Source organism: Abramis brama (genome assembly GCF_963993115.1).
Source record: "Abramis brama genome assembly, chromosome: 5".
Classification (NCBI taxonomy): domain Eukaryota; kingdom Metazoa; phylum Chordata; class Actinopteri; order Cypriniformes; family Leuciscidae; genus Abramis; species Abramis brama.
In genome coordinates, this window is record NC_139967.1 from 14,131,317 (window position 1) to 14,149,848 (window position 18,532).

At 39.1% G+C, this 18,532-nt stretch overlaps 1 protein-coding gene across 1 annotated transcript; it reads right to left on the minus strand.

Moving 5' to 3' along the window:
* Positions 1 to 1,004: 1,004 nt before the first annotated feature.
* On the minus strand, positions 1,005 to 12,587 carry nlgn3b (neuroligin 3b). Its single transcript, XM_084114446.1, has 7 exons — positions 11,984 to 12,587; positions 10,536 to 10,589; positions 9,750 to 9,905; positions 7,661 to 7,846; positions 4,068 to 4,192; positions 3,194 to 3,861; positions 1,005 to 2,015 (listed from the first exon to the last, which is right to left on the minus strand). Exons 1-7 carry the CDS (start codon positions 12,447 to 12,449, stop codon positions 1,136 to 1,138), a joined length of 2,535 nt encoding a protein of 844 aa, XP_083970572.1. The 5' UTR covers positions 12,450 to 12,587; the 3' UTR covers positions 1,005 to 1,135.
* Positions 12,588 to 18,532: the final 5,945 nt, after the last annotated feature.

Consider the following 18,532-nt stretch of genomic DNA (forward strand, 5'->3'; position numbering starts at 1 on the left):
CTGAAGAAACTCAATGCTTTCAAATTGAGTTCGAACATTTTCACAAAACATATCAAACAAACTCAGATACAATACAGATTTAAGATGATTGAAAAGCATTTTCACAAAATGATAACATTTAGCAAGACAAATTATCTAAAGATGCTTAACTTGAAAATTACACACCCGCTCTCTCTCACTCACGAATAATCTTCACACACGCCGTGTTCCTTAAAATACTCGACGTTATGTGTTCGTGTAACCTACAACTAAATGAATCGATTATACCAAAAGTAAAATAGCCATCACAATTCACCCGTTCATAGAGAGAGAGAGAGAGAGAGAGAGAGAGAGAGAGGTGGTATAAAATAGTACATTTTTTGCGATTATAAAGAAAGAAAGAAAAAATGTTTAGGATTTAAAATCATTCTGGGCTTCAAATGACCTTCTTTGCTATGGATATAATCTGATCTTAAAAACGATTAGAAATAATTTTTTTCTGACACATTCAAAAAAGCTGTCTGTACATTGACGTTAATATATGTTATACTGTACAATAGCCATTAATATGTTTGTTATTACAGGTTATTATTATTACATATCTTAGAATAAGTGCTTGCTTGGTTCATAGTGGTGAACCACTGATGGGACTCCAGCGCCCCCTACTGTTCTTGCGGATCAAACCACCTGCAGGGTTTTTAGAGTCTTGCAGCACCACCTAGAGGCAGCAGCGGTACTACAGCTCACCCTCCAGGTAATCTGCTCGTTCTTTCTTATTCCACAGAGAAGTTTCTTAACTGCTCATATAACGTGAATATTGTCTGTATAGACATAGGTCAGACGTGAAGCGGTGCGTTCATACTGAGCCGTACTAGTGTGCTGCAGACAGTGACACTTCCTTCTGGCTTATATTGTTCATTTCCTTCTGGTTTATGTGATTGTTTCTGATGTTTCTGTTTCATTAGTGCCCTAAATCAGAGGTGATTGTGCTCATGTTATTATTAGTTTCACCTGCTATTGTACTTTCGAATACTGCTAAACAGTTTGCACCGGATTGATCTGGTTTTACAGTAGGCTAATCAGTTGCTGTGATTGTGTTGTAAGGATTTGTGGGATGTGAGTGTTGTGTGTTGCCGTGTGGAGTTTCTGTTGCATGTTATACACGTGTTGTTGAGTGTGGGTGGGGCAGGCTGGTGGAGTTGTATCCATGTGTGAAGGTGTTGTAAGGGTGCATGCTGGGATACCCCATCAAAGAATTAGGTGACATGGTAATGGTGTTGGGCGTCATGGTAACACTATTGGGTGTCAAGCTAACTGTGTTGGGTGTCATAGTGCCGCTATTTGGAGTCATGGCGACAGAACTGGGCGTCATGAGCGGAATGTCATCCGGTGAGCGGCGGAGTGTGAGGGCGTAATCCCGTGGAGATGACGCCGGGGTCAAACGTAGGGGGTCGCACAGTGACCCCTCCTCTGGGTTACCCCCAGAGATGGAGGTGGGTGTGTAGCTGAGGTCATTGGGCGGGGTCTGGCGCTGAGGTGCGGACTGAGGGGGTGTGTCCTGCCGACTGCGTTTGTCCTTGCGGTAGTAGAGCGCAGCAAAGGCCAGGACGTTGAGGAAGAGGAGCGACGCTCCCACAGCGATCGTGACACTCAGCTCCGTGGAGTAATCGCGCGGATTGGCAATGACCAGCGGCCCACTGCGTGCTGTGGACTGGGGGGGCTGTTTACCAGGGGTACGAGCCTTGTTGCCTGGCCGCAGCGTAGCACTGTGAGAGCTGTGTGTGGTCAGAAGAGGTGGAACCCGCGTGGTGGTGGACGTGTAGTGGAACATGTCATGCAGGTTGTACAGGTGAGGTACCAGGTGCTTCCAGAAGGCCACTTTAGTAGCTCGATAATGATCCCGAACACGAGGCTTCAGCCCAATATGCAGATACAGCTGGTCGTGAGGACCGTACTTGGCCCATGTCACTTCTTCGAAACGGTTTGCCTTCGTGTGGATGAACTTCGTGTCCTGAGGAACTGGCTTGTTCGGATCCCTAAACAAACAGATACACAAACATACAGTTAATTAATTACATCTGAACTATATAAACTATATAAATATTATACAATTTAATCCTGAATTTTTTTAATTGTTTTAGTACATTTTAAAATGAATTTATATTTTATCAAGCCATATTCAGTACTATTCAATAATTTCTGAAAACTGTAACAGCAAACTTAAAACAAATGGTGCATTAAATAGAGACATAATGACATAGTGACAGACATAATTTTACAAAAGATTTCTACAAAAATATTAAGCAGCACTACTGTTTTTAACATTGATAATACTAAGAAATATTTCTTGAGCTGCAAATCAGCATATCAGAATGATTTTTGAAGGATCATGTGACACATGATTGAAGTAATGATGTTGAAAATTCAGCTTTGCATTCGCAGGAATCAATTAAATATATTAAAATATAAAGTTATTTAAAACTGTAATAATATTTCACAATATTACTGTTTTCACTGGTGACAAGACTCAAAATATCTTACTGACCCCAAACTTTTGAACAGTATTTAGTGAATAAATATGTAGGCTATTATTTGAAACACATATCAAACATATACAAGATTTATCAACACAAACAAATTGTGAATAACAACATATGGAACTATCCCTGTTGTGAGCTGATGTACGTGTACAGTATGTATCTACAGGTGCATTGTTTTAATGCCACTTTCTTTCCACCAGAAGGCACTGTTTCATTGATTTAAATGCTGATGCCCTGTTTTACATTGTAATTTACTTATAGCATTGCTCCTCCCACAAGTTTCTAGCTATGCTTCCTGTGACCTACTTCAAGGTCACAGGGACTGTTTACATGTTTACCAGTCACACTTGTTTTACCATTCCCTGGTGGCTGGGAAAGATGGGAGCCTGTTGTATTGTGGCAATGTGCTATGGTGTAAATACTATTATATAATGCCTTTTTACTGCATTTTTTCACGCACTGGACTGTGAACAAAATTATTTTTTGTTTAATGATTGCATAACTGATTACAGAGTGGCATGTATAAATAATATTTGCACAAAAAAAAAATCTTTGACCCTTTTTTTTGTTGTTGTTGTTGTATTGTCAATGATATTATTTCACTTTGTGTTGCTTAATTGTGCATATTTCTTTGATTGGTTGCTTGTGCTATTTTAGAGAGTGTTCTGTTTTACCCGGTCTTTGCAAAGTTGGTCCAGTAGGTCATAACGACGGCACTCAGCATGATATCATTTCGGGAGAAGTTGCAGGGAAAGAGTTCAGTGGGACCAATAAGCGGAATGCCGAACACATAGGGGAGCTCATCACCGTGTGCCGAGTCCGCCCATGGAGGCTTCATAGGGCTCTGGCAGTGATGGTAGAATGCATAGAAGAAGGTCGGAGAACCGTAGCGTGCATGCAGGTCGGCCGTCACCACAGCTGGCTCCACCCACTGGTGATCCGTAAACATGGCCACGAGGGTTTTGCGGCGGGTCTCGGGATTGTCTCGATCGGCCCAGTCAGTGTACATAAACTTTATGGTCTCTCTGAGAGTGTCCTTCCCTTCTGGATAACCGTAGAGACCGTCCACAAAATCAGATACTGTGAAGTCAAAATCCGAGCCAGAAACTCCGCCCTCTTCTGGTTCCACCACACCCTCTACGAAGCGGAAGCCCTCGCCCTGGTTAACGCCCAACATGATGTCATAGTTAAGGAACTCCCCCTGCTCCATGAGCACTTCAGGGTCATCCGGGATGAGGTCACCATCAATGACCGGGCCAAAGGCCACGTGGAAGCGCGCTGGCTGAATTTCCTGCTCCACCAGTTCCTTGTAGCTACGCTTCTGCATGCAGAGGACCAGGTCCTGCATAAAAAACACAACCATTATATCTGCCTCCACACCTACACAACTGCTAAAAAATTGCTAGTCATTAAAATGTAGACACTAAAATAAAGTTAAAAATAAATTATTACACAGGCAACCAATCAAATTTCACAACTGCATTGTCGCCCCTTCCTTAATTACTCAATAACCATCAATCAGCAATCAAATGAAAACAATCATCTTACTTGTGTGTCAAGGACATTACAGCCGACACGCTCTGCGAGGAGACGCGTGTATTTCACAGGCTGATAGTTCACTGACCAACTGGACAGTGCTGAGCCGCTCTGAATGATTGCTCTGTGGAACAAACCTGGAGAGAGAACAGGGAATGTCAGAAGAAAATAAAACCGTAAATGCCATGCCAATATTCCAGATCAGTAATTATATTAGTATCCTCAAAGGGCAGAGTTGCAATATCTTTCATCTGTCATGAAAGACGGGTCCATCCACATGCTGGGCTTACTCTGTGTATCCTGATACTGATTGTATACAGTATCAGTACATGCTGGGCAGGTTATTTCTTCTTACATGTGCCAAATAATCTGTTTGGTCCATTGCTAGAAATGAACTTTTTTATTAAGGGGCAATTGATCTTCAGGGTCATTTTTGCTTTTATGGTGCCATTTTTTCCTGACCATACAGTTTCTGTCATATGTTCCAATTGAATAAATTCTGTTCTAGTTTCTTAAGTTTGATGCTTCATATTCAACTGCACTCACAGTTTTGTAATCAGTTAGATAATATAATATTAGTTGGCTAACTCCCATCTGGTCGGGGGTGGGCTTTTTTTTATCATTTAATATTTCACATTCAACTATCTCCTCTGAGACAGCGATTACAGATATCGGACAGCTAACATGTCTATAGAGACACTAATCCCAAACTTGATAGGCCTAGAATACAATATCATGACAGTCAAATATCATCAGATGTTCTCTGCAAAGCACGAGCCATGAGTCATCACTATTGTGGCCTTCAGCAAAACACTTTTAACCCCTGATTCCTCCAGCAGGACTGTTGCTGTGATGAGCTTGTGCCTTGACTCGTGTAAACAAGTTTCACCAACCTTGATCAGGTGACTAAAACATTTCTGTTCTAATCAATTCTACCACATCATTTCAACCAAGACAAGCCTTCCGTAATTAGCACATGCATTTCTGACTCATGCAAATTACTCTACAAGGAAACAGTGAAGAGAAACTACTTCAACAGCTACATCCTACTGGGATGCTCTGCTTGGTGTAAAACATGCCAATCACCCACCAGATGGGAGCTGAATTTTCCTGAATTTCGGGGATTGAAGCTCAAGTCAGCTATTATCAGAATCAGAAAGAGCTATATTGCCAAGTGTGCTTACACACACAAGGAATAAACCCTGGTATTGAAGCTTCCAGTGTACACTTAATAACGTATCAAGCTGAATAAAAAAGTCTTAGATCAGGGGTTTTCATTTTCATTTAGCAAATGACTATAAATATGATGTAGAGTATAAAGACCCATTTGTACTGCATTAAAAAATTAGGTGTGATAACATGCTGTTCTTAAAAAGAAATAATTTTAATATATTTTATATTATTATATAGTTTTTTTTTTTAATTGTTTTTAAAGCCTTTATTGTGTCACAGTAAAATCAAAGCTAATTTAAATATTATGTGGAAATATTTACCAGTATTAAGTAAGACAGTATATCTTTTTCTACTCACTATTAGAATAATTTCATGTGCATAAACCTTAAACTGTGTTGAAAAAAACAAACAAAACAACAACATTATAATATCTAATCTTTGGTATCCTAGTTTAAAAACCCTTGCTTTAGATGGTACTGCAACTTATGTTAGCATATAGTATAAAAGAATATCAAATAAATTAGACTCTTGTTTGATAGAGTGGATGAATGAATAAGTGTCACAAAATGCTCACATCAGATAATAAACCAAAAAATGAAATAAATAAATAAAAAGAGGAAGAGTTTTTTTTCCTGAAATTTCCTCTATCGCTGTCATGTAGAAAATATTATTTTACTCAATCCAACGCTCTGGCATACAAAATGAAACGGAATCTACATGCAGATTTAATCCTTTTTATCCTTTATCCTCTTCTGTAGCAGAGACTTTCTAGTGAACAGTAAAATTGATTTTTGATTGTTTGAAGTCATGCTGCATATTTCACTCGGTCTGGAACAGTCAGAATAATTTAAAGAGAGCTTAAGTCTTAATGACTTAGTATCAGTGTATTTCAGAGAAGCAACAAAACCGTACAAACCACAGTTAAATGTATGGAGGGTAGAGAGAACGGGTTGTAGCTTAAGTCCAATCATTTTGAACATCTCCATAAATGATATAGCAACAGTAGCGGTGCAGTCTGCCACCCCTGACCTCACTCTATACACACTGAAAAATAATGTCTGCTCAACGGGGATGACCTGTTCTGCGGTCCCCACAAAAAAAAGGACACTCTCTTCTGGAGCAATAACTGCAAAAATTGTTAGTGACAGTCAATTTAGACAAAAACAGAGATGTGGTTTTCCGTAAGAAAGCAGGATTTCTAGGAAACAGATACCAGTTTTGGTGGAGGTGTCCTAAAATACACAACCACCTAGAAGTGCAGCTGGGTTTTATTCTGGCTGTAAATGCATTCGGTGAGAAAAGAGCTATGAAATTATACAGTATGTACAAAATCAGGGTTTGCTAAACTATATGTATCAGCAAATGCATGCGTGAACTATCATTAGGCTATGAAATAGGGGGATCAGCGTCATATTTTCAAAAACTGACAAAAAGAGGGAGGGAGAATACAAAACAGTGAGAGAAAGAGATGAAAAGGAAGAGGAGTTATCAGTACTGTACAGCGAAGCAAAACGATGATGTAGGATCAATATCCCTGCAGGCGTGTGCGATTGACTCTGATCTCTGTAAAACACTCTTTGCACACACGCCTTGCAGTGACAGACACACCTACACACACTTGAGGCCCACAACAGAGGGATAAGGCTGATGAGGCAGGAGACAAGTTACCATGGTTACAGCAGAGATTACCGTGGTAACGGAAACTCGAATGTGACAGTGGTCATGGTTGCAGAGGCAGCTGTCTCAGCAGTTACGGACTGCAGAAATACACTATGTACTAGGTAATACACACCTTTAACTGATTACCATAAGGCCTTACAGAGGGTATCATTAAATAAGCATAATTATAGAAAATTACTTTATTACCAGGATTCTAATGAGGAGATTTTAAAAGGACATATTTTTGTCCATTATCTCTGTTTTCCAAACAATTCATTGATATTTAAATGTATGTATTATTATTATTATAATTTAATAATATTTTGATATTGTTTTTATCAAAGCGTACTCACTGTCAGGTCCCTCTGTTTCAACGTATGTTCATGAATGATGTTGATCTGAATATATAAACATTTGGAACAGTAGCGAGGAGAATTTCATAGCATCTGTGACATTATATGTTTATATGGTCACACTTTAGTTTAGGGTCCAATTCTCACAAATAACTAACTATTAGCTACGACTTTTGCCTCAATAAACTCCTAATTACTGCATATTAATAGTTAGTAAGGTAGTTGTTAAGTTTAGGTGTCGGGTAGGATTAAGGGATGCAGAATAAGGAATTAATATGTGCTTTATAAACAGCCAATATCGTAGTAATATGCATGCTAATAAGCAACTAGTTAATAGTGAGAATTGGACCCTAAACTAAAGTGTTACCATTTATATGTTGCATTAAACATTAATATTATTTGAGGTGTCTGATCTCTGACCTTCAGAATGGTGTGAAAGAGTGAGCAAACTGACACAGGATGCTCCGATTCCTGAGCCAAATACGGTCACGCGGCCTGGATCACCACCGAAATATCCAATATTCTTATTGATCCAGCGGAGAGCCTGAATCTGATCCAAGAGACCATAATTCCCTTTAGCGGCCTGGTCACCCGTGCTTAAAAACCCTGGTACAGAAATAAAGAGAGAGGACAGAAAGATTTGAAAAACAATATTTTTTGACTATTCATCAATGATCCTGAGAGTGAAAGTTTTATTTTTGTGTTTTTTGGCAGCTGACAACAGGACGAATTTACTGAAGCTTAGAGAAACAGAAACAGATGTCTCACTGAGATTATGGGTATCATTTTTTGTAATCGTGCATAAAATAAATCCTTAAACCCTGAATATTGCTGCACAACCTGGAAATGGCCGGAAACGTTATGAAAAAAGCTGCAGGTCTCCTCCACCAAGGAGGTCTGTACCAAATGCCTGCTACCGACTGTGCGATTTCAGCAATCCTATAAGATCATTACAAATCACACTGTACGACATGGATCTAATAAACTTGGGTACGACATGAACGTAGACTGTACGATGATGACACCTATTGAATCATAGGCAATGACGCAAGTTAGTAAGGAAGAATAAAAGGTCATCAGCATGAGCTATTGGTAAACAAATAGAGCAAGATGAACCGCACTTTGGCAATTGTGGTTTTTATGTGCGCTAAAAAAAAGGAGGAAGCGAAAGAGGAGAATATGGACGGTCATGGCTAGGGAAAAGAGGCCAACTTGCCAATTTTGCAAATGGATCTTGAGATAAGTAGTTTTAAGTTTGTCGCGTTGATCAATACGCCATTTCATGTTGCATTTTTTGGGCTAGTCAGTAGACGTGGGTCTTAGTAGCAAACACACTCACTGTGAGATGATCATGATACATTTTGGACACTGTCATAAAATTATCGCAGGCTATCTTTAGTCGCAAGACCGTGACAACAGACATCTTTGATCCTCTCTCACTGTACGACGTAGGACCACCGTTTAGGAGCCACAACCACATAAATCGCCACGATTGGTCATATTTTGTCTGGGGCAGCCCAAAATTGTACAATGTGAATAAAGAAAGCCATCCATAAGATTCTCATTCATTCATTGGCAGTTGTTCAGCTTTACTCTAGCTATACTTTGCTTTAAAAACAAACAAAAAACAATCAGGTTGTGTAGTTATGACATCTACTAGCAGGGGCTAACTGCTAAGCAGCTAAATCAAGACCCCCCAGTTGGGGTTGGTGCAAGCCATTGGGATTGGCTGTGTTCTTTAGGAGCTGCATACAGCCTTACCAGTGATATTTAGGACATCTTTGTCCAAGATGTACAAAAGAGCTTTGATAAGTTTATCTAACGGGTCACTATCTGTTGTACTGTAACTGTTGTAAAGTCTGGATTTGGGTACATGATCTCTGCCTATTAAAGACACAGTCTTTGAGATAGTGACTGAGTACTCTTTTGAGTACATTTCTTTCATTCAGAGGTTTTATTGCAGCCGACAGGTTATCAGTGATGGTAAATGTAAGGCGAAGATGCCTGTTTGCTTTCAGAGATGACTGCTGTTTTATAGGGTTCAGCTGTGCTGTCTTATCAGAGCATTCTTCAGAGCTTCTTCATTCCTAAAGATGGGAGCATTCTGCACTCTAACTCTCTTCTCTTTCTTTCATTGTAGGTAACATTCTGTCTGATAACATCTGAGTGGGAAATTGTTGTTTTGATGCTTTTCTCTCTGAGATTTAACAAAATCAGAGCTCTTTAGAAAAGAAGCACACTAACAGCACTTTCTCTGAATGAGGCTGTAATGGACAGATCTGCTCCCCAAAGCATTTATAAAACATTACTGAGGTCTTCTAAAGACTTGGATGCTTTTTTAATGGCTGACATGTTTAATTTGTGCATGTTGATCTTGCCTTCAGAACATGAACATGTTTTTGTTAATATTCATTATTAGTTATTAATATTATTATTAGTTTGGCCACTTATTAAATACAGATTTTACCAAATTTCAAAGCTTAAAATCCTTTTCCCATATGGTACATACCTAATATTCCCACCCTGTAGTTGAGGGTTATGACGATGACATTGCCGTAGCTGGCCAGCACACTACCGTCCATGATGTTCCCCGTGCCCTCCATGTACGAGCCACCATGTATAAACAACATCACAGGACGGGGGTCATCTCGAGAATCCCTCAGACCTGCACACACACACACACACACACACACACAGAGAAGTGCACAAAAAAACATGAGACTCTCTGTGTTCTGAAGTGTTTTTCACAGCTGCTCAAAATTTCCACAGAGATCTTGTGACTAAAGTGACTAAAATAACAATGTAAGCAGCCAAGATCTGCCTCAGAGACTTCCTTTAAATTACTCAATTTCTTTGAGTTTCATTTATTATAATGATTATAGTCATTTTATGGTGAAGTGTTGACTTCAAATGCAGTGTTCACAAATAACGGTAGGCAAGTGAATAATGTCTATTCATTAGATGCATTTGTAAATGATTGGTTTGAATTGCTGTTCAAACATCATAACGGGAAAGTGGCAAAATGTAGTAATACAGACTATGGATTTGAAATACTATAGAAACAGTGTAAAATAATTGCATATGTAGAAGTGGTCGAAAATATGATATCTATAACCACCCAAAGCCACAGCAAAACATACTGGACCACCTTATAAAATCATCCTGAAAATGATGCAACATTGTGTAAATATCATCCAGATTATTCTCTCCTGCATTAACCACGATGGGATAAAAATAAATAGGAAAAAACATAAAAAATTGATTCAACTGAAAGAATGATGAAAACGGGACATACCATCATCCTCTGAACGCTCTGTGTCAGCTGACATGTCGCCTGTTCTCTTTGTACCTAGAGAGAGAGAGAGAGAGAGATGATAAATTGGAAGAGCAGATAGAAACTAGACCGCAGAGAAACGTGTGTTTGTGTGTGTTGCGGGTTCTGTGTACGTGTGTAAGTGGGGAATGTATAAAAGATCAGCGGACTCCTCTCTAAATTACTGTGTGAAACCAAACAGGGGTTCACTTTCCTGAACCCTGCAATAATAAAGCTTTCAACATTTTACTAGGAGAAATCAGCTATTTCCTCCAAATGAGGCCAAAACAGTGCTCTAAACGTTCACTCCAGTGGACTTAAAGACTGCAAGGAAAGCACAGAGTGGATTCTGGCCATAGGCACTGAACTGGATATCAGAGAAGCTTCTGATGTAGCTTAGAAAGGCTGAGGAAGACAGGAACTAAGATGATCCGTGGAGGATTGTAGTGCTTTTAAGCTAACATAACAGAGCTGAAGTGGAATATTTTATTTTTTATTTTTGACATCCAAGATTACAATAAAAAGTCTATCTCGGTGCATTATGTGTGCTGCTCTTTTAAATTTGTATCAAAAATTCTGAACAAACACACACACAGAAACTATATCACGGTTTTCACAAAAACAGCACAACTGTTTTCAACATTGATAATAATAAGAAATGTTTCTTGAGCAGCAAATCCGCCTAATAGAATGATTTCTTAAGGATCATCATGTGACACTGAAGACTGGAATAATGATGCTGAAAATTCAGCTTTGCTATCACAGGAATAAAATACATTTTAAAATATTATTATTTCACAATATTTCACAATATTACTAATTTTACTGTATTTTTGATCAGAAAAATGCAACATTTGTGAGCGTTAGAGTCTTTCAATTTTTTTTTGTTACCGACCCCAAACTTTTGAACAGGGTGTAATTTTTACTAACAAAAGTTACAAACAAAAATTAGCTAAACACATTTAAACAGGCAGTATATATACATATATATATATATATATATATATATCATATACTGCCTATTTTAATATATATATATGATTATTTAATTGTTTCATTTTTATTTCATGCAAAAAGGGTTTTTGAAGGAAAAAAAAACGTAAACTTAAACAGAAAAATGTACATTGAATACAATAATGAAAATAGAATACATCCTATGTTTGTTTAAATGCAGCTTTTAATAAAATAAGCAATAAAAATAAGATCTAAAATGCAGCACAGGAACTGATTATTCTTTTTTTTTAAGATCTGTTCAGTTACATGAACCATCTGAATAAACTGATTCTCTTCAAGGAATATTACAATAAAATAATAAAATATCAGATAAAATGTAAAAATTGTTGAAACCAAAAACCAAGAACCAGAACCAGTAATGTTCTGTATATGAAATAAGGAATGTGTGTGTGCATTTTGCATTTGTAGGTACTCACCACTTTTTGTGGGTACGTATATATTCAGGTACAGACAGTCCTCACTCTGCTCCTGCAGGTACGTCGCGACCGTGTCAAGGTTGTAGGTGGCCCACACGGGCATCATGATGTCGGGCACTGCATTGCGAATGTTCTGTGGGCAGACAGGAGGAAAGCGGGTGGCGTTCCGTACAACGGACCAGGCCGACGGAGCATCGGGCGGCATGAAGCGCTTCTCTCCTACAGGCGGGGAAGCGTACGGCACACCCAGATACTGATCCACAGGGCCCAGACCCTCCGTTGCCACAGCAACCCGCATCCCCCTTAGTCTGCCAAGTGCTGTGTTTACTGTGGGCTGGTAGGTCAGTGCTGTTGCCATGGAGACTGACCACATCAACCACACAAGCAGCCAACACAGAGCAAAGTTCAGAGGTCGGCAGAGCAGGTGGGGAAGCGGCAGGTAAGTTGCTGACTGTGTGTGCCACATGGTCCCTCTTAACAGCACACACACGTTCACACTGAAAAATCTCTGTCTGTAGCTTAATGACACTCTCCGCTTTGACACAATCACACTCTAGCACTCAATAACAAACGCCACACACTCAGGAAGATCCAGTGGGAATCTCCGCAGCCAGGTGTGCGCCACCAAATGCTCCATATTGGTTATTGATTTCAGCAGGTGAAGCTGTTCATTTTTCCAGCACGCAAATCCTTTCAGCACAAACCTGAAATACACACAAACAGGATGTAACAGACAGAACCTCTCATCACACCGCTCAGAATATGAACCATATTAATAATCCCTCAGAAAATACAGTTTGTCACATCTTACAGTGGCCTCAAAAAGGGACACTTAATGTCAAACTTAAAATGCATGAATGCCATTGCATTAGATAGCTAAATATCAAACCATATGGCATTTATTTTAAAGAAAGAACACTTTTCAAGCGTAAAAAGAAGTTAAAATGAACTTTGGAATGCAAAAACAATAGTTCTGTCATGGCAGCTCTAGGAGTGTGTGGCATGGCAATGAATGTGACAATGTTAATGTGTTTGGTCTTGGCGGAATACAGTAGATCTGCTACACTGCTGCTGCTGCAGAGCAAGTACAAGACATGCTACTGCCAATTCATACACGACACGCTGCTATGAGCAAGTAAGACACACTGCTTCTGTAAACTGCTACAGCAGACGCTGACCAAGTATTTGAAGGTTGAGCAGCAAGCACATTGGCTACTGATACTGCAGGAACCAATCAGCTGTGGCCTATAGATGCAACATGTTTGCAAGTGGATTGAGTTAAAGACATCAGCATGCGCCATCTAGAGTTTCATGACAGAACTTTGTAGAATACATTGACGTTCAATAGTTTGGAGTCAATATGTTGTTGTTTTTTTTTGTTCAATTCAGCTACGTAGGATGCATTACATTGACATTATTGTTACAAAAGATTTGTATTTCAAATAAATGATATTCTTTTGAAGATTCTATTCAACAAAAAATCCAGTCAGAAACTGATCAAAAATATTAAGATAAAATAATAATAATAATTATAAATGTTTCTTGAGCACCAGATCCGCATATTAGAATGATTTCTGAAGGATCATGTGACACTGAAGATTGTAATGTAATGCTGCTGAAAATTTAGCTCATGCCATTATAGGAATAAATTACACTTTAAACATATTAAAATAGAAAAGTTATTTTAAATTGGATTGATACTTTAAAATATTAGTGTTTAAAAAAAAAAAAAAAAAATGTTTTACATATTTTAAATTTAACTTCTTTCAAAAACATTTTGAAAAAATCTTATCTACCCCAAAACCTTAGATGATAGTGAATGTTATACAAATGGTGTACTTTAAAGAGAGAAAGCCAGCAGAAACACTCAATTGCAGATGCACACACAATCTCTGGTTCATATCACATTTACACATGCACTAAGGGGCAATTATAAACTCTTTAACCCTGGACCCTTGCGCAGCTCCAGCGCTGTAGGTTCAGTCTCATGAGGGATCAGACATGGACGGCAGGTGGATCTCTTATGTTCTGAGGGGAGGAGCTAAAGTCTCAAAGTGCAGGGCTTGGCTTGTGTTCAGAATGCATGTTGTGCGAGTGGATCGATATGCAACGCTTCAGCCACAAACACACAGAGCAGCTGCTTTATCTGAAATCAATGTGCGTGCATGACGCTGTGGGATGGCAGCATGTAGAGCCTATAGGCCGAAACCCACAGCATTCATTAACCTGCACTGCGGTGATGAGGACTAACCACAAAACAAGAGTTCACATCTACATCCTTCCTTTTTAAAATCTGGCCAAAGATCTATGACTGCGATTCTGGCTGGGTAAAACTGACGCACCAAAGAACCATTGTATTGTTAAGACGGCTCAATTTCTAGGATCTTATAAACATTCACTGACAATAGAATCAATATGTAACAACAATGCTAAACAAAACAAAACATTTACATAACTGACCAAGAAAATTAAAATGAATATCCAGCCATGTCTGGTTGAGTGTCATGTTCACTTCTTGTCCAGATACACATCAACAACTACTGACTAAAAAAAAAAAATCAAATGCTGTCTATATTGAGGAAAATTTGCTATTTTCTGGCTGAAGACATGTTGTATTGGACAGTGGTGTGTTATATCATGTATGAAGATACATGGAGCATTTTATGTGCATTTGTTCATGGGCCACTAATATAGAAGTTGATGAGAAGAGATGAGAGATGTACTATCTGGGATAAGTAAAACATGGCCACAGGGTCATTAATCATTAACGCATTGACCTTTAATTTGTCACAAGGAACCTTTAAAATAGCACCAAAGTTTCAACATTGAATACTTTTTTGTCCAGATTACCAAGACTTTTCTGTTGATACTAGGGGTGGGACAAAATATCGATAGGGCAATATATTGTTGTCCTTCTTCGTGTGAAATTGATAGAGTAGCGGCAAATATCGATATTTTAATTAATAAAATAAGGCGCTCTAAGCCCTGCTCCCAGCATCGCTACTTCATGGCTCAACACATGGATGAGGGAAACGTGAACATAAGTTAACTAGTCTAAGAAAAATAGGTTTATAAAGGGGATGGCAGACAGCAGCGCGAGTAAAATAATAGATGCCTCAGCCACGTTTTAGTCCAAAGTCTGGAAAACCCGCACTTAACATTTTCACAGGCATTTTGTTTTCATAGTTAGACAGATATCGTGATGTATCATTGTCTAGCAATATACTGATTATCGCAGAATTGCTGTCTCGTGATATTATCGGTATTGTGAGGCATGTGTCGTATCGTGAGGTACCCTGTGATTCCCACCCTAAAACTTGGCTGCCTATGGAGTAGAAAGGAAATCGGTGCAACCTGACTAGAGAAAAAAGAGAAAAAAGGCTGCTGTCTTTCCTTTTGCTAAATAGGTAGGAAAACTTCAACACCCATAATGCACTGGGCACGATGCCATCAGGCCACTCCCACTAGTCTGCTATGGATACGCTTGACCAGAGTCAAATACCGCCTTGCTTAAGTAGGAAATACTTCTTAGCAAACTTTTTGTAATAATGGTGTTGACTTGTATTGTTCCCGGGTGCAAGAATTCAAAGAGTAAACGTTAAGCGGGAGTGAGTTACTTTCGGTTTGCAGTAAAGGATCCAGTGCGTTGTAGGCAGTGGCTAAAGGCTGGATGACTACGAATACAGTGTGTAAGGCCAAACGGAGGGGGAAAAACAAAGAAACTGCCGTTTTCATGAAAGCCCTGGAGCTGTCAAAAGTCACCAAGACATTTGCATACAAATAAATATGAATTTCTCGGTCCAGGTAACACTAAATATTGTCAATTTACATATAATACTGACATTGTAACAATAAAAAGTGGGTTGAAAAACGGCAAAGTTACACTTTAAGCAGTTTTTAAAAAAAGAAGTGACATCAGGCTCAATAATCCCCATTTCATAACTCACTGCCCCAGAAGCACTGTTTACAGATCATGCAAATACCAAATCTGTAAGCCTTCCTAAGGCTCTGACAGAAATGCACACTTTCTGGGTAAAAAACTGATTTGCAACCATTTACAGCCAGAGATGTAAACAAAAGTAAATTATCAAATAATTCTGTATCAGAGCTTTGATCTCATAGACATTACAGAAATAAAAGTGAATATCAAGATATTCCAAATTTATATAAAACGGCTTACAATTTCTATTTCAGGAACATTATATGAGCAAAACACTATGCAATGCAAAATAATTAACAGCTTCCAGTACAGAACCTAAAATACCTGATTTCTACAAGCCTGGCACTCTAGAGGCGTGAAACGACTTTCGTTCACAGTGGTGTAAAACACTGGTGTGTTGAGCAGGTGCTTATATGACCTATTTTATATAATTGCCTTTCCAGTAAATTCAACTTTAGAACTGCAAACAACACAAAATTAAAAAAATCCCATGTACACAGAAACAAACTGATCTCAACCTGCAATGCAGACTCATCACTAGCATTATTATGCCTTAAAACAGCAACCTAACAGGATCAAATAATTACAATTATTCAGTGTGCAATTAACTGGGTCATTCCCATTATGCAGCACCTCTTGAACTCTGAAAAGTATTTCAATTAAAGGTACACCAGACCTTCAGAAATATACGCTGGTCAAGTTCAGGCATCAAAACCATCAATTATAACTTGATGAATTACACAATGGCAAGAGAATTTCCCATCATGCCTGTAAAACTGAACAGTGAAATTAACTACAGTGAAAATATTACAGATCAAATATTACTAAGTTCGTTGTACTTAATAGAAAAAAGTCATGTGAACTCAGTAATTGATTATATTAAGCTGAACTTAACTATATTATATTAAACTGAAGAACTGATTTTTAAATCCCATTATTGCATCAGACTGTATAAGGAGAATACATGTTGGAATTAAGTGTTATTTGGTGTGTTGTAGCACAAGATTAATTTAGGGAGAGATGTGTTAGTGTACACTCTAAAAAATACTGGGTTGTTTCAACCCAACTTTGGGTCAGATATGGACAAACCCAGCCATTAGGTTAATTTTTTTAATAACATTTTTAATCCAACGTTTGGGTTTGTCCATATTTGACCCAAAATTGGGTTAAAACAACCCAGCATGTTTTAGAGTGTATATACATGTAAGTGTATATAGATAGTCTCCAAGCTTGTTTCATAACCACTTGCTAGCTAGCAGTTAACATGATGTTTAGTCAAACTGAGCGAGTTAGCTTAGTCAATATTTAAATTATAATGAACTTGTTTGTGTAATACAAAATCAAAATTTATGTCAACTTAAAATAATGTAACTGATTACCTCAAATTTCTTTTCTTTTTTAACTTCTGCTGACTTATAGAAATAAGCCTAAACTAATATTTCCATCTTTTAAAATGTTGAATTTAATAAGCCATCCGCTAAAGCCATCCAGCCCTTCAGTGTACCCACGGGCTCTTTTGTGGATCTTTTACTGTTGTTCACTCATGTCGCTGTCCATGGTTCTGATGAGATTCGCTACCTGTAGAATATCAGTATAATAAACAAACGTAGCCTACTCGCGTTTCTGTAAATATTTTTTAGCTCTGGGTTCCTCCACCCTTGTAATGTGGGTCAGTTAATCTGAATCGTGGGGGCCCATCGAGAGAATACTGGGAGTCCGTTTATTCCAGTGCCCATTTTCCAATAGCGAGCGGACAGGGGAGGACGGCGCGCGCCTGAATCAGGTCAGCTGTATAGGGTAGAAGTGTTTCAAAATTGGGGTCCTTGATATTTAACCCACATAACTATGCGAGAAATGAAATGATAAAGTCTGCTTTCATTGAACTGACGAATTCAGCTCTGTTTACATGAAACTGGTGCTATTGCCTATTCAGGTTTAATGATAGGGTAAACTGCTTCTTTTCTGCATTCATTAGGAATGGGGAGTATGTGTGTGTTCCCCGGACTCACGGCGGGGACGGTGAAAGAGACTACCATACGAGGGATGAATACCAATAGTCTTGTCCCTCCCCCTCCTCCTCCTCCTCCTCCGCCTCCTCCTCCTCCGTAGCTCCGACTGAACGGTGCAGTGGCGGGATGGCGCGCGGATAATAAACTATGCGGGGGCATTCATTATGAAAACTCTAGCGAGGTTCAGTATTCACTGTACATCTGATAACAAGTAGCTCGTGAAACGAGCTGTGGTGTCACGACCCTTCCCTCAAATCGGCTAATGCCAGTGTTTTGTAACGTAAACATACAACATAACGCCTAGACACACACGTGCGCGCGCTGGCAAAGCTTTAAGCAAACCAAGCCAGCAGATGGTAAAATCACTATGACAACTTGGACTCGGTACCGGCCTCGCTTCCTGGATTCATCCACACGGACGGTCGCGACACTGGTTCCTGACTGGCACTCCCGTGTGCGCTGCCGTTACCTTTCCAACAGGTGACGAACTGCGCTTTAATTCACACGCGCGCAGCGTCACGCGTCGCCCGTGATTAATATACCAGCGGGTATTGAGCATGCACGCGGACAACAACTCGACCCCCGAGTGTCCCTCGCGCA

Bases quoted from the DNA above. Each gene is read 5' to 3' on its own strand.
- nlgn3b (XM_084114446.1), bottom strand. From the start codon at position 12,449: ATGTGGCACACACAGTCAGCAACTTACCTGCCGCTTCCCCACCTGCTC. The intron at 3,862-4,067 runs GTAAGATGATTG...TTTTTTATGCAG, and splicing joins GTAATGTCCTTGACACACAA to GACCTGGTCCTCTGCATGCA. The intron at 2,016-3,193 runs GTAAAACAGAAC...CTGTTTGTTTAG, and splicing joins ACCAACTTTGCAAAGACCGG to GGATCCGAACAAGCCAGTTC.